Raw genomic sequence first — 14772 nt, forward strand, 5'->3', positions numbered from 1 at the left:
GTTCAGAGCTGTGGCTGTTGTGTGCTCTGCTTCAGTGCTGTGCTGGGTTCAGAGTTGTGGCTGTTGTGTGCTCTGCTTCAGTGCTGTGCTGGGTTCAGAGCTGTGGCTGCTGTGTGCTCTGCTTCAGTGCTGTGCTGAGTCCAGAGCTGTGACTGTTGTGTGCTCTGCTTCAGTGCTGTGCTGAGTCAAGAGCTGTGGCTGTTGTGTGCTCTGCTTCAGTGCTGTGGCTGTGCACAATGCACACTTGAATCAATGGTCCTTGTTTCTTTTTTCAGGTCAATGAAGTCCCCTGGGTCGACATTGTCTATACCTTTTAGGATTTTGAATGCTTGAATCAGATCGCCGCGTAGTCTTCTTTGTTCAAGACTGAATAGATTCAATTCTTCTAGCCTGTCTGCATATGAATATGCCTTTTAAACCCGGGATAATTCTGGTTGCTCTTCTTTGCACTCTTTCTAGAGCAGCAATATCCTTTTTGTAACGAGGTGACCAGAACTGAACACAATATTCTAGGTGAGGTCTTACTAATGCATTGTAAAGTTTTAACATTACTTCCCTTGATTTAAATTCAACACTCCTCACAATATATCCGAGCATCTTGCTGGTCTTTTTTATAGCTTCCCCACATTATTATTTATTTATTATTATTATTTATTTCTTAGCAGACACCCTTATCCAGGGCGACTTACAATTGTTACAATATATCACATTCTTTTTACATACAATTACCCATTTATACAGTTGGGTTTTTACTGGAGCAATCTAGGTAAAGTACCTTGCTCAAGGGTACAGCAGCAGTGTCCCCACATGGGATTGAACCCACAACCCTCCGGTCAAGAGTCCAGAGCCCTAACCACTACGCCACACTGCTGCTCTAAAGACTAGGGAAAATTCTGGTTGCTCTTCTTTGCACTCTTTCTAGAGCAGCAATATCCTTTTTGTAACAAGGTGACCAGAACTGAACACAATATTCTAGGTGAGGTCTTACTAATGCATTGTAAAGTTTTAACATTACTTCCCTTGATTTAAATTCAACACTTTTCACAATATATCCGAGCATCTTGTTGGCCTTTTTTATAGCTTCCCCACATTGTCTAGATGAAGACATTTCTGAGTCAACATGAACTCCTATGTCTTTTTCATAGTTCCCTTCTTCAATTTCAGTATCTCCCATATGATATTTATAATGCACATTTTTATTGCCTGCATGCAATACTTTACACTTTTCTCTATCTGTCTGCCCAGTTCTGAATGCTGTCTAGATCATTTTGAATGACCTTTGCTGCTTCAAAAGTGTTTGCCACTCCTCCTATTTTTGTGTCATCTGCAAATTTAACGAGTTTGCTTAATATACCAGAATCTAAATCATTAATGTAGATTAGGAATAGCAGAGGACCTAATACTGATCCCTGTGGTACTCCACTGGTTACCTCACTCCATTTTGAGGTTTCTCCTCTAATCAGTACTTTCTGTTTTCTATGTGTTAACCACTCCCTGATCCATGTGCATACATTTCCTTGAATCCCTACTGCGTTCAGTATGTCAAAAGCTTTCTGGAAATCTAAATAAACCATGTCATATGCTTTGCAATTATCCATTTTCGATGTTGCATCCTCAAAAAAATTAAGCATGTTAGTTAGACATGATCTCCCTTTCCTAAAACCATGCTGACTGTCTCCCAGGATACTGGTACCATATAGGTAATTTTCCATTTTTGATCTTATTATAGTTCCCATAAGTTTACATATAATAGAAATCAGGCTTATTGGTCTGTAGTTACCTGGTTCGGTTTTGTCTCCCTTTTTGTGGATCGGTATTACTTTTGCAGTTCTCCAGTCTGTTGGTACAACCCCTGTGTCAAGAGACTGTTGCATGATCTTGGTTTCTTCGTGGAATTTTTTTTTATTTTTTTTTATCTGTTAAACCATTTTGGCCATTTTGTTTTAGATTTAGATTTGTCTACTTGTGGGATGTAATTGTTTTGCGCCTCTAGTACTACATTTTTACAAAACAGCCATCCTTTTTCTGTGGATGTGTTCTCTATTTCACTCCAATCTACTTCTGTTAGTCTATTTTTCATACATTCATAGTTTTCTTTTCTAAAATTCTAAACCTTAGTTTTATTCATTACTTTTTAGGTTTTAAAAACCACTTCAAATGACACCATATATTCATTAGCACTAACATTATGGACACAAAAAAGGTTTTGTTTTTCTTTGCAAGCAACTTAAAGTATCTGAAGTTATGCAAAATGAATCATACCCATGATGCTACTGAGTATTGGAACACTTGCTTAAAATCTAATTTTAAGTGGATTTACAGGATTATAGGAGTCGTGCACATTGCCCGGCTAGACCCTTTAATTTAATATTTTCACAATAGCTAATACTTGGCTGAAGTTATCTCTTTTACAGTGATAACGAGTATGTGTCTTTTCAAGTAAAACTTCTGATTAAAAAACAAATACATTTTTCACAGTCATCACATTAAATTCAAATTCAGTTCCTTATATAGCAATACAATGGTTTTATGAAAGCAACCTACAGGCTCCTAAAATGAGTAGTGCCAGTGTGTTCCCATACCTATTAATACTTTAATGAGCAGTTTTATTTCCATTCAGAAAATCGTGAACATTCTGAGTTGGAGCAATATTTTGGTACCCAGTGGTGAAAAATATGATGAAAATAACAAAATACCACCATCTACTGGTTGCTGAAAGTAACAGCGTGGCAAACAGAGGGTTCCAAAAAACTTGCACATTAGCATATGGAGCGCCATTTGTGCCAAAACTAACCAGCCGTTAGTTTGTCAATTTGTTTGTCAATTCGTTTGTCAATTCGTTTGTCAATTCGTTTGTCAATTCGTGAATTTGTCAATTTGTTTGTCAATTCGTGAATTGGTCAATTTGTCCAGCAGTTCATCCATAAATTTGTTAATTCATACAGTAATTCATAAACGTATTTGTTAATTCATCTAATAATTCATTAATTAAGTTGTCAATTAATTAATACGAAAGGCTGTACGGACATGCAAATTTCAAATCAACCAGACAAACTTCCCAACAAACAGACAAACTTCCAACTGTCAATCTTGCACTGTGCCGAAAACACTGCAACCTTTCTAGCCATAGCAGTCGTGGTGCAAATACAGTTAATCGTGCTCAGGGTGCAGTGTTGTCTGGGTTTGTGCTGGCCTGTAGCGACAGCTCAGGATCGTGTTAGCCGTCTATAATAACAAACAAGTAGATTTTAGACACGACAAAACAAACAAAACACTCACAATATATTTTACGTTCTTCCATACAAAGGAACAGATCACCTCGCTACACTCTCTTGGTTAACGATTGCAAGAACTGCTCATCCAATCCGTGGCTGCCACATTGTTTACCTTCTGGGTTGATGATTTAGTGTACCATAGCTCCACCCCCTTTCTAGATGGCCAACTTCCGTCTAACCCTGGGAATGAATGATCTCCATCCAGTCCAGGGCACTCTGTTCCCTGTACACAGTGCCCTCACAGTGGTGGGACTGTGGTGTTCTGTTGGTCGACACAGGAGGGCGCTAGACTGATGTACACAGCGAACTACCTCTTCCCTTTTTTATGGTGTTTTCCTGTTTGTTTGTTTTGGATTTGATTATATTGTGCCCTTTTTTTATAACATTTTTTGGACAGTTTATTTTTTGTTTCCCTTTGTTACTTTAACTCCTAGCCCACAGAGGGAGTAACCCCTTTTACCTTTTACACATTTCTCTATTTCTTTACTTTGGCTCCTAGCTAGCCGAGGGAGCAACCCCCCCACAGTTTTAACTTTTATTTTATAATTAGTTTCTCTGAACATTGTATAATAAACTGAACTACTTTTTAATATTTTGTGTGTGCCTGCTGCCTGGTGGGGTGGGGTAACAGCTGCTCTAATGAATTTATATGAACCTGAAGGTGAAGGGAAAGGGGTATGAGTGGTGTTCTTTGGAAGTAAATCACAGGTTCCTAGTACCTGCTTTAAACACTAGGTGGCGTAGGTCAGTAGACTACAACTTATTATATCTATTTTTGTTTGTGCCTGTGGTCCCCTAGTCTAGGAGAGGGAGAGGCCAGGTAAAATACGTGTATGGGCCAGATGGACCGGATTTTCTGTAGTGCAGTTGGCAACAATATTATTTCCAGACAGATATAAGTGGCTCAGAAGGTTAATATCATGTGCAGGGAGTTATCAATATATTTTTGAGGCTTGTGTGTTGGATAAATGACATTATAGTTACATTATAACTAAAAACGAAAACATCAGATTTGATATATCTTTTTTTTAAATAAACTGTAATTGCATCATATGGCCACCTGATGTCACCAGACCTGCTTTCTACCTTGCTTAATTTGGTTCCATTGTTTCAATACGGAAGGGAGTTTCTCTCACACGTTTAGATTCAAATTAGATTTGGGAAAGGGAGTTTATGCTCGGTGTATACACCAGTATAATTTAAAGAGGAACTTTGAAAAATGCATATGATAAATAGATGTTTGATGTACTAATCCATTTCAGTTTACTTTCCAGTGTTCCAGGCCAGATTATTCAAATGAGCAATTGATGACTTTAAACAAATAGTCATCCTACAGAAAAAAAGATGCTTTTTATTTTGTTCTTCCTTCTAAGCCATATGTCAGAAAAAAAAACTAAACACTTAGCATTTTTTGAATTTCAAATACCTCCCAAGCACAGTACATTACCATGGTAACTTTTATCTTGCTCTGAATGGGACACAGCATGGCTGGTATTCTTTTCTATAGCCTCAATTGCCATGGATAATGTCCAAAGAGTGAAGTTTGATAGCGTTACTTGTTTTTGGAGGGTGGCTGCTTGGCAAATTTTTAAAACTTGAAGTTTGATATGTGCCATAACATTACAGGCACAGCAGACAGCAAAGTTGCCTGTGGTGAACAGCTGTAAGTAAACTTAGCTTGAATGGGTGGTTTTCTTATATCTTAATAACCATTTGGTTACACTTACAGGCAGTGTGAAATACAGTCCAGATAGGCACATCCAAAAAGTATACAGAATAAATAATTCTCTAAAGCAGCTCTCTATATAAACAGTCAATGAAGCTTTAGTGCCAAACAAGTGTTCTTCATGCTCCTGTGTTTCCACGATGCATGGAGTGTGAGTTAGGAGCCATGGTTAAATGTGTGCCAGAAACTTGGAAGCTGGTGCAGTAATTGTCCTGACTCATCAGTAAGTTAAATGAGTGTATAAAATACAAGATCTTCAAAACAAGAATCTGTATCATACAATAGGTAACAAAAAATGGATTTAAAAACTTTGGTTAGCACATCATTTCAGGAATCAGGATGAGCAGAAATAGGTGGTAGTTTGCAGTTTTGCAGGAAGTGAAGCATACAAACAACCTGCTAACATTTAGACACAAGGTAAGTGGCTGTACTGGAATATGACATCAAGTCACTGGCCCTAATTCCAAGCAGCTTGTTGACCTGTTACATTGAGGGCATGTCAAAGATCACTGGAGTATTAGAAGTTAGAGGAGATTCTATATTTTCAGACTTCATTGTGAAAATGTGGCTACAACACAAACAATAGCTACAGGGGAAAAAAAGTTGGATTCGGTACTTTAGTTCCAAACCTGGAGTGGAAACTTTATTCTTTTTACAGCTCCGCACAAAAAAGAAACGCTTTGGTAGGTATCCAAGTACTTTTTGCAAACTACATCACGAATGAACAAAACGGCAACACAAAAGTAGTATTTTTTTCCAATGTTTTTATTGACTTACTGAAGCAGTGACTTTTTTTGCATAAACATCAGATGGAAACAGCAGTTTTAATTTGAAATGGTAAATTAATAAAGATTGGTACAGTTGTTCAGGATATTGCTATTGTCTTACTGTCTGAATCTAAACTAGAGTCTCTGTAGTAAACTGTATGTCAGCTAACCCGTTTTGCAGACCTACAAAGCCTACATTCTAACATAACTCTATCTGGCGCTCTCAGATAACTGCAGAAAGGCACTTTAAAGCTGTTATTTTTTCACTTTTTTTTTTCTCAAGAGACATTTTTTTCTCAAGGGGTCATTCTTTTCTTGCTTGAATGAAACATTTCATGCTCGGACTTTCAGATGCTTTACTCGAGGTCATCGTGCTCCTGGGTCATCTCATTGATAACCTGTAAGAAAAAAGAAGAGAGGAAATGCTTACATCAGGTTTGTGTGTTTGATTAGAAAAAGAAGAGTGCAAAACAGATTGTTCTTTTGGCCATTGTTATGAATTTCTAGAGGTAAAGTAGATCAAACTGGGTCAGGTCTAATGCTAGTTAATCCGATAAAGGGAATTAATCTTTAACTAGTCTGCCTTTAGAAACACTACGATTCTATAAATCACAATGGTTATACCCATTCAAAGTTGTTTTTTTAGGGTACCAATTTCTCTATATTCCTTTTTCTTGTTATTTTTGCAAGTGTCCTTGCTTTTTAGACATGATGTCATACAAACCCCCCACCCACCCTTCTGGCCTGAAAATCTCTGGGTCACCATGGAAACATTATGCCTCAGAAAAGGGCCCCAGATTTGAATGGAATGAATGGGTGACATCACAAAAGTGTTCTGTTGAAGCCACTGAATACTATTTTCTGCGTCTTGCTTCTCTAGCACATCTTAACAGCCAACAATACTCTTGAGGTTATGCACAGTAGATGACGTTTCAATCCCATAATAAAATACAGTTAGCAAAACAACTGAAGCAGAATTTCTAAACTGCCCTTCAACATGTTAATACAAACGTGACTTCAACAAGTTTGCATTCTGAATGTGTTTATATGGATTTCCAAAGTACATTTGTATGTTTTTTACATTGATAATCATAAAGACACATACATGTCCATCTTGAGTCTCAACAGTCTTAATCAGGACCTTCCTGGAAATGGTATCCATAACTGGTCTCATCTCAAGGCTTGTTTCTAGAACATAAACAAGTTTTTATAGAGTTACAGAAAAGAACAGTTCATTTGTGTATTTTAACACTAGGATACCTTTTTCAGCAACAGTGGGATGCAATCTTCTAAATGAACCCCTCTTTATTTACTCACCACAGTTGTATTTATTGTTCACAGGAGTTATTAGACCGATAAACAACAGAACCAAACTGCCCTTTACCCTCACAGTTTATAGTCCCTCATTCTACAAAAATAATATATTTACCGTAAAAAACAGTGTATAAGTCGCCCCCCCTTTTTGAGACAACAATTTAAGGAAAAAGCCTACAGGTCACACCGGTATATAAGTCGCTCCCCCCTTTTTAGGACCCCCTAAAAATACCTAGAAAATAGACTTATACAAAGGTTTTTACAGTACTTTTTATTCAATGATTTGCTTTCAGAAGCAAATAAACAACAGTAATATTAAGAATCAATGGCCACTTACCTCTCAGGTTTAAGGAAGAGAAATTTGGCATAGGTGTGGTGATTCTAACAGAAAGATTAAGAAAAATTATATTTTTAAAAGCGTAGTCATGTATTTTTACACATGAACGGAAGCATGGGGCACAAAACTCTTATCTTCCCAACAGACATATGCAAACGATAATAAATATTCACTTGCTTTTTATCACTTAACACTTATTCTGGCTCAGCTAGATTGGTTTTAAATACACTTTTTCACTGTTAACCATTTATTTGAATGTACATCTTGTTGTAATACTTTAGATTTAAAGCAATTTTACATGCATTGTATTGTATCTACACTATTGAGTGATGGTGTAACCCCTCCCCCCTTCCCAATACAGGTATTATTGTAATCCATAATGAAGGGTCTGTCTCCACTTACCGGCTCTCCTCTCCCTCCAGCAGCTTCCTGTATGTGGCGATCTCGATGTCCAGAGCCATCTTCACGTTCAGCAGGTCCTGGTACTCTCGCAGGTGACGGGACATCTCGTCCTTCATGTTGCGGATGTCGTCCTCAAGGCGAGCAATACTGTCCTGGTAGTTGGAAGATTCAAGAGCAAAGTTCTCCTCCATCTCGTGCATCTGGCGCTCCAGAGACTCGTTCTGCGACACACATTAAGCACACGGTTACAATTCACAAGTAACTGCTGCATCGTTCAGGTTCGGGAATAACATTGACGTACTTGTTATGCTACAGACTAAGGGCCCAATTCAATAAGCTTTCGTAAAACATGACACAAAATGAGTGATTGTGGAGTAATACCTAATAACTGAATCCACATAGAGAAGTAGTGCACCACCTCTATTATAGACCATGTCATGTTTTTCACAAAGGCCTAAAGACTACAGTACTTACGGTTCCCTTGAGTGCATCGACTTCACAGGTAAGTCCTTGGACCTGTCTGCGGTAGTCATTGCAATCCTGCTTAGCCTGGCGGAGGGCTTCGCTGTTACGGGATGCAGCTTCAGTAAGGTCTGCAAACTGTTCACAAAAAGAAGTCAAAGTGAGATTAGACTTTTTGATGAAAAACATACTGTGTGGCATTATATTTAGTCATGGTAAAACTGAACTCAGAAGCAGAGTCCAAAATACTAAATTCAATATACTATTCAATTCCCTATTATATTTAAAATAAAAATATATATTATTAACATAAAATAATTGCATAAAATGTTATCTAATAAAATACTGGAGTCCTTCAACTTGACAAAGCTAAGTCTGGATTTGATGCTGGAAAGGATCCTCCCCCTGTTTTAACAGCTTTATTCATCAAATGAAATGTCATCAACTGCACTTCTAAACAACTTTTGAAAAATGTTTTAGTGGCAGATGGGTTTACATGGCTACTTTATTTGAAGCAATTTACCACCTAAGGGCCCATTGTTCACTACTGTTTAGGACTAAATAAAAGTGGCCTTGAGAATGTACTGGGTTACATGCAAAGCTTATTAACTGAAATTCAAACCGTGCACAGCCAGCGCTACAGTGGTTACCTTGGATTTGTACCAATCTTCAGATTCAGACATGTTTTTCGAAGCGAGGTTCTCGTACTGCAAACGAACGTCACGCAGAGCAGCAGTGAGATCTGGTTTGGCAACATCCATGTCGATTTGGATATGCTGTTCCTGAATCTGGACCTGTAGTTCAGCGAGTTCCTAAACGTGGGAAAGCAAGTTAGAGATCTCTGAGCACAGGAACATTTTTTTTTTAAACAGCTAGTTTAATTTGGCAATGACACACAAAATAATTGAAAAAACTGTGATGCTAATTCTTTACTAATAGGACCATGTATGTAAGTGTGAATGCTGAAAAGCTGATAGAACCATAATAACCTTAATTCATTTCGAAATTTGACTTACTTCATCATGGAGTTTCCTCAAAAAGGCAATTTCTTCCTGCAGTGACTCAACCTTACGCTCAAGATCCAGACGTGCCAAAGATGCGTTATCAACATCCTGTTGAAAGAAAGTTTGACAAAGTGTGTTCATTTTTATGACAACCATTTTATCACACAATTACAGTTCGGTAACAAAAACATGCACAACCTTCTATTGCAGCATCTGGGTATCATACATTGCTGAACACTCTGTATCTATATCTGTCCACTATGTTTGGCACATAATAACATCTTTCTTACTAGTCAACAACAACTTGCTTTGTCATTTCCCCAAAACTTGCACAACAATGTTGTCAGTAGTAAACCAGCTTTGCTCTTTTAATGCCTTACACAAAGGCCTCTACTCTATTCAACTCCATTCATTACCCTGGCACACCGTGGCCTGCATCTGCATTCCACTGACTTCTCATTTAACACTGCAGCTGTTTCCTTAACAATTGTTGCACCAAATAACTTATATAGACATATATAGACAGTGTCGTGATATTCTAGTAACAAAAACAGAAGGGGCCACTTATATTAAATACATTGGCACCAAAGTATTCTACTTGGGTGAGGGTTTCAGAACAATCCGGGTCAGCCTTAAAAACACTGGACAGAATTTTGCAGTGCCCGTCCTGAGAAAAGCTTAGAGATTTAAGCTGAACGTTATTAAGCAGGCTGAAAAACATCTATCAAGCGGAAGTGTGAGAACCTGCCAGGGGATTTCATTGGCATGAATATGGAAATCTCTCATGGAATCAAATTGCAGGGATTTTAATGTCAGCTAGACACAGACGGCTCCAGACATTAACATGGGTTTTGATTCTCCATGCTGGTATTAAAAGAAACACACACTTGAACCAGTTTCATCAATCCCATCAGTAACGGTGGTTGTGTCACTAATTCATTGGAGTTCACTGTCTCATGGCTAGCATTAGGAACATGTAGTTAAATTCAGAATAGAATATGTGGTGTATTTGGTGCATGTCCTGATTAAATAAGACTGGGTTATCCCTTATAAAACTTTACCATAGTAATAGTATAGCAAAGTGTAATAAAGCACAGTGAAAGCATGAGAAAGCATTGATAAGCATTGTAAAGACCCACAAGGCATGGTAAAGCATATTAATAAACTTGGTAAACCATGGTAAATGCGTAGTATAACCATGGGAAAAGCATGGGAAACAAATACCGTGCAACAATACCTTTTATAAGGGATAAAGCAACACAAGATTTCTTGATTTAATCTTGAAAACTGTCATAAATTCTTGAAAAAGTATGTTCTTGAGTTATGCCACACATTTAGACACACAGACACACACTATATGTCACAAAGTTGGGAAGTGCAATTAAAATGCACAATCTTTGCTTTGATATAATAATAATAATAATAATAATAATAATAATAATAATAATAATAATAATAATAATAATAATAATAATAACATACCTGTCTGAAACTATGAAGAGTGCTTTCAGCTTCTTCCCGTTGGATTGCTTCCTCTTGGAGCCTAGAAATTAGACAGAAGAATTAGCACTACTGTAAGTTTGTATGTCATTTTAATAACAGCCTGCCACACCCATCTACAAAACTGGCAGCTAGAATTCTGCGTCTATCATGTGAAAAAACTAGGATTGTAAGGACCTTTTTTCATTGACATACACATCATGAACTTGCTACATAAAAGAATGGAATACACGTCCAAGCAACCTCCTGTTCCAAAGCTAGTGTTCTTGCACATATAAGTTCCCTTTGGTGTTGAGCAATCAAACAGATTTGTACTACTGCGTGATACTGTGCCTAAATAGCACACATTTATTTTTTGTACACTGCAAAGCAAAATGTTTTGTATTGAAAGCAAATTGGTAGATCCACTGAAATCGACAATTTAGACCATATAAAAAACTAAAAGAAAGAAAAATGGGTAACGCCTTATAATGCGTGGCATAAATTAATACTACATACATATGCAATTGCATATTAAATTAATGTTAAATTAATATTTAATAAATATGCAATACCTGGTTTCTTGCTAAAAATTAACCAAATGTCGATTGCATATCATGTCCATGTATATATCACGTTTTGTTACCCTTGAAAATATGTAATAATTTCCCATTGTTTCCATGTCCTTATTAAATACAGTTAATCTGACTTAAATATTAATGAAAGTAACAAGGAATAATTTAACGTAAATTTAATATCAATTGCATATCTATTAAATATTAATTTATGCCGCGCAATATAAAGCGTTACCGAAAAACGATGAGTAGCCTAACCTCCCAGACTACATTTTCAAATTCATTCTGATTTTACACATTCACTACTTGACGCAGCCCAATGTAACTCGATACTAATACTATTCATAAGGCCATATGGCTTAAACGAGTTAGTAAAACCTCAACCAGAATGAACGAATGCACGAGTTAGGTAGATTACATATAAAGTTATTTGAATGAAAACTACCGTCTGTCGTTAAAATCATTACTAAAACTAGCCCACACAACTTATTTAAGCTTCCGTTTTGTGCGGTCTTTTTTAACACACCCTCAAAACCTTATGTTCTAACGCCTGTTCCTGTTTTTAAAAATGAGTTTTCTTTAATTCGTCCACCATAACAGAACACTCAACATAAGTTAATGGTTGTGGTTGTGTATTCTGATAACTTCAATGAGCGTGTGCAAACTATAAGTATACATTTAAAATATATTTGTTCCATAAAATTAGGGATATTGCAGTATAGCATTAAGAGCAGCGCCAGCTGCAGCGCTCACAATGCCACTTCATACCATGAAAAACAGGGCAGTAGGGTTATATTTCTTCTAATTTTGCCACCAAACGAAAATTGCATTTGAAGTTAAAAAGTAAAATACAAAAGTACCCACTTCTCTCTTAGTCTGTTGATGTCATCCCCAAGGTTGTCTCGGTCTACTTCCACCCTCGCCTTTTCGTTGGTTAACTTGTCCACCTGACGACGGAGCTCCCTCATCTCGTCCTCATAGAGGTCTCCGATCTTGGTGGTGCCTTTTCCCTTCAGCTGCTCCAACTCGGCCATCAGAATCTTGTTCTGCTGCTCCAGAAACCTCACCTTATCGATGTAGGAGGCAAACCTGTCGTTAAGGTGCTGCATCTCCGCCTTTTCATTGGTTCTGTTGGCTTTGAATTCAGTGTTGATGGCATCGGACAAGGCGAAATCCAAAGTTTCAGAAAGCAGTCTGGTCTGAGGAGCGCTGCTTCTGAGCCTCGTGGATGAAGATTTGGTCGCGTAGAGAGTCGGGGCTGAGTGGCTGGTGTAGGAAACCCTGGATCGGATAGGGCTGGAGTACTGTCGACTTGAGTATGACCGGGTCGAAACCGCTGGTCTCTCACCACCAAACATCCTTTTGTAGGAGGACGACTGCCGATTCATTGTAGACATTTTGTAATCCTTTCTTTTATTGAAGTTTCTGTGTTTCTTGGAATTAGGTTTCTTCTGCAGCCTCCAGAGACCAGACCCTAGACAGAACAGCTCCTGCAAGAGTCTACTGCGGGTAGCGGATTTTATTTATACAGTCCACTCCCTATGCAAATTGCATAACGGTACCTGGGTTGAATGATGCTCAGTGTAGCCAGTAAACACGAGTTGGAAGAGCAAATTGTGTGGGTGGGCTGGACTAATTCTGATTAACTCTGCAGAGAGAGAGAGAGAGAGAGAGAGAGAGGGTGATTACTACAAAGCATTGCACTGCCTCGATTTAAGGGCTGTTTTGTACTTTTACACTTGGGATATATATATATATATATATATATATATATATATATATATATATATATATATATATATTGCTTTGGTTTCAGTGGTTCTGTAGCCTCTTAATTAGAGAGAAACTTTTCTTCAAAGTTTAGTCCATTTACTATACATATTTTTTTAAAGGTGCACTTGTTTATATATATATTCCCAATGTGTAAAACTTAAATGTGCTCGCAGACTACAACTATGTTACTTATCCTGCACCGTTTTTTTATTTTGTTTATTAATTATTTTCAAGATTAACCTTTTCCAAGTGGGCCGATCTAAATCACGATAGTATTTTGTAACAGTCTTGCACTATTTTGTGTTAAAGTTTACTTAGCCTGCTTGTAATAATAATAATAATAATAATAATAATAATAATAATAATAATACAACTCGTATAGAATGCATTTTCTCGTGAGAATACAGAAGCCATTCTGTTTTCTATACAGCATGATATTTTAGGTAAATACGAATCCTGTGACTATTGTGTGACTGTAATGAATTGATTGTATGTTTTAAAACCGTTAATAGCTGACGGAGGTACTTCTAGTTTGAAAAGGGACTTCCGCCTTTATTTCGTTTTTCACTAAAAAATATGCTTCAATTTTCATTTACGCTTAATACTTTGTAACTTTTTCCTAAAAAAAGAAAAAAATGAAGAAATAAAACCTAATAGCCTCTGCTTGAAACTTATTTTATAATTTTTCAAAACTATCTTATATTTTCAGGGGATCTTACACTTATACAAAAAAAAAGGTCGTGTGTGTGTGTGTGTGTGTGTGTGTGTGTGTGTGTGTGTGTGTTTCTTTTCAGGGAGTAAACAACTGATTGTTTCCTAGCAACAGTTCCTTATATCACTATCATGAGTTGCTGAAAGTGTGATACTTTCAGTTATAAAAGGGGTGTCAGATGTCAGCCCCTCCACCACGACACAAAACATTGTTTTTGGTTGTTAGGAGGTGATCATCACATCCTAAACATGAAACATATGGAGATGGACGTTAGTCTTCTGCATCTAGTTTCCAAATTTGTAGATAAAATGTAACGTTCTAAAATAATGGTGTCACCAGCCTTGAATGACATTTACATTTATTGCCATTTTTGTATCCCACTGAGAGCCTTTACTTAGTAAATAACACGTCACTGTTAACAATGATACCACGTTGAATTTGTGTGTCAGTTTTGACAGTCGCAGTGCAGAAACATCTTTTAAGATAACTTGCAGAAACATTGTCCCACACAGTGAGTCTGCATTGGTAGTAAATTGATAATATTTGTGGTACATTTTATTCAAAATATTTTGCAAATATTTAAACAGCAGATCAAGAAAATGATCTAATCAGGGATACCAAGATAGTTGAGCGCTTACACCGTGAGTGTTACAAAGTGTGTGATAAAAGCACCGCCCCTAATCTTTCTACATTCCTAAAAATGTACAACACTCTGGGGTACCACTGCACTTGTGAGATTGCTTGATCATGAAGACCATTTAAAGAGGACATGGTTACCTATTCAATGATACCAAGGTGTTAGTGAGAGGTCTGAGAGGGATAAAAGGGACAATACATGTCCCACCTCCAGTCATTCTGTTAAGGATGACACCATCATTTTGAACAAATAGCCCTTTTCACTTGTTACCCCTTTTCACCACCAGAGGCCTCTGCATACGTCTCCTTC

The 14772-nt window shown here is 37.3% G+C and overlaps 1 protein-coding gene across 1 annotated transcript; it reads right to left on the reverse strand.

Moving 5' to 3' along the window:
• Window positions 1-5748: 5748 nt before the first annotated feature.
• Window positions 5749-12852, reverse strand: LOC117435463 (vimentin-like). The gene is made up of 9 exons (XM_034058632.3): window positions 12206-12852; window positions 10770-10830; window positions 9300-9395; window positions 8934-9095; window positions 8296-8421; window positions 7822-8042; window positions 7420-7463; window positions 6874-6956; window positions 5749-6166 (listed from the first exon to the last, which is right to left on the reverse strand). The coding sequence occupies exons 1-9, from the start codon at window positions 12736-12738 to the stop codon at window positions 6125-6127; spliced, it is 1368 nt and encodes a 455-aa protein (XP_033914523.2). The 5' UTR covers window positions 12739-12852; the 3' UTR covers window positions 5749-6124.
• Window positions 12853-14772: the final 1920 nt, after the last annotated feature.

This window comes from Acipenser ruthenus, chromosome 3 (assembly GCF_902713425.1).
Source record: "Acipenser ruthenus chromosome 3, fAciRut3.2 maternal haplotype, whole genome shotgun sequence".
Classification (NCBI taxonomy): domain Eukaryota; kingdom Metazoa; phylum Chordata; class Actinopteri; order Acipenseriformes; family Acipenseridae; genus Acipenser; species Acipenser ruthenus.

What these genes read in the sequence shown, in the direction of transcription:
- LOC117435463 (XM_034058632.3), bottom strand. Translation starts at nt 12,738, where the DNA reads ATGTCTACAATGAATCGGCAGTCGTCCTCCTACAAAAGGATGTTTGGT. An exon ending in TCGATGCACTCAAGGGAACC is followed by an intron (nt 8,043 to 8,295) that starts GTAAGTACTGTA and finishes TGTGTGTCGCAG; the next exon opens with AACGAGTCTCTGGAGCGCCA. An exon ending in CTGGAGGGAGAGGAGAGCCG is followed by an intron (nt 7,464 to 7,821) that starts GTAAGTGGAGAC and finishes TCTTTCTGTTAG; the next exon opens with AATCACCACACCTATGCCAA.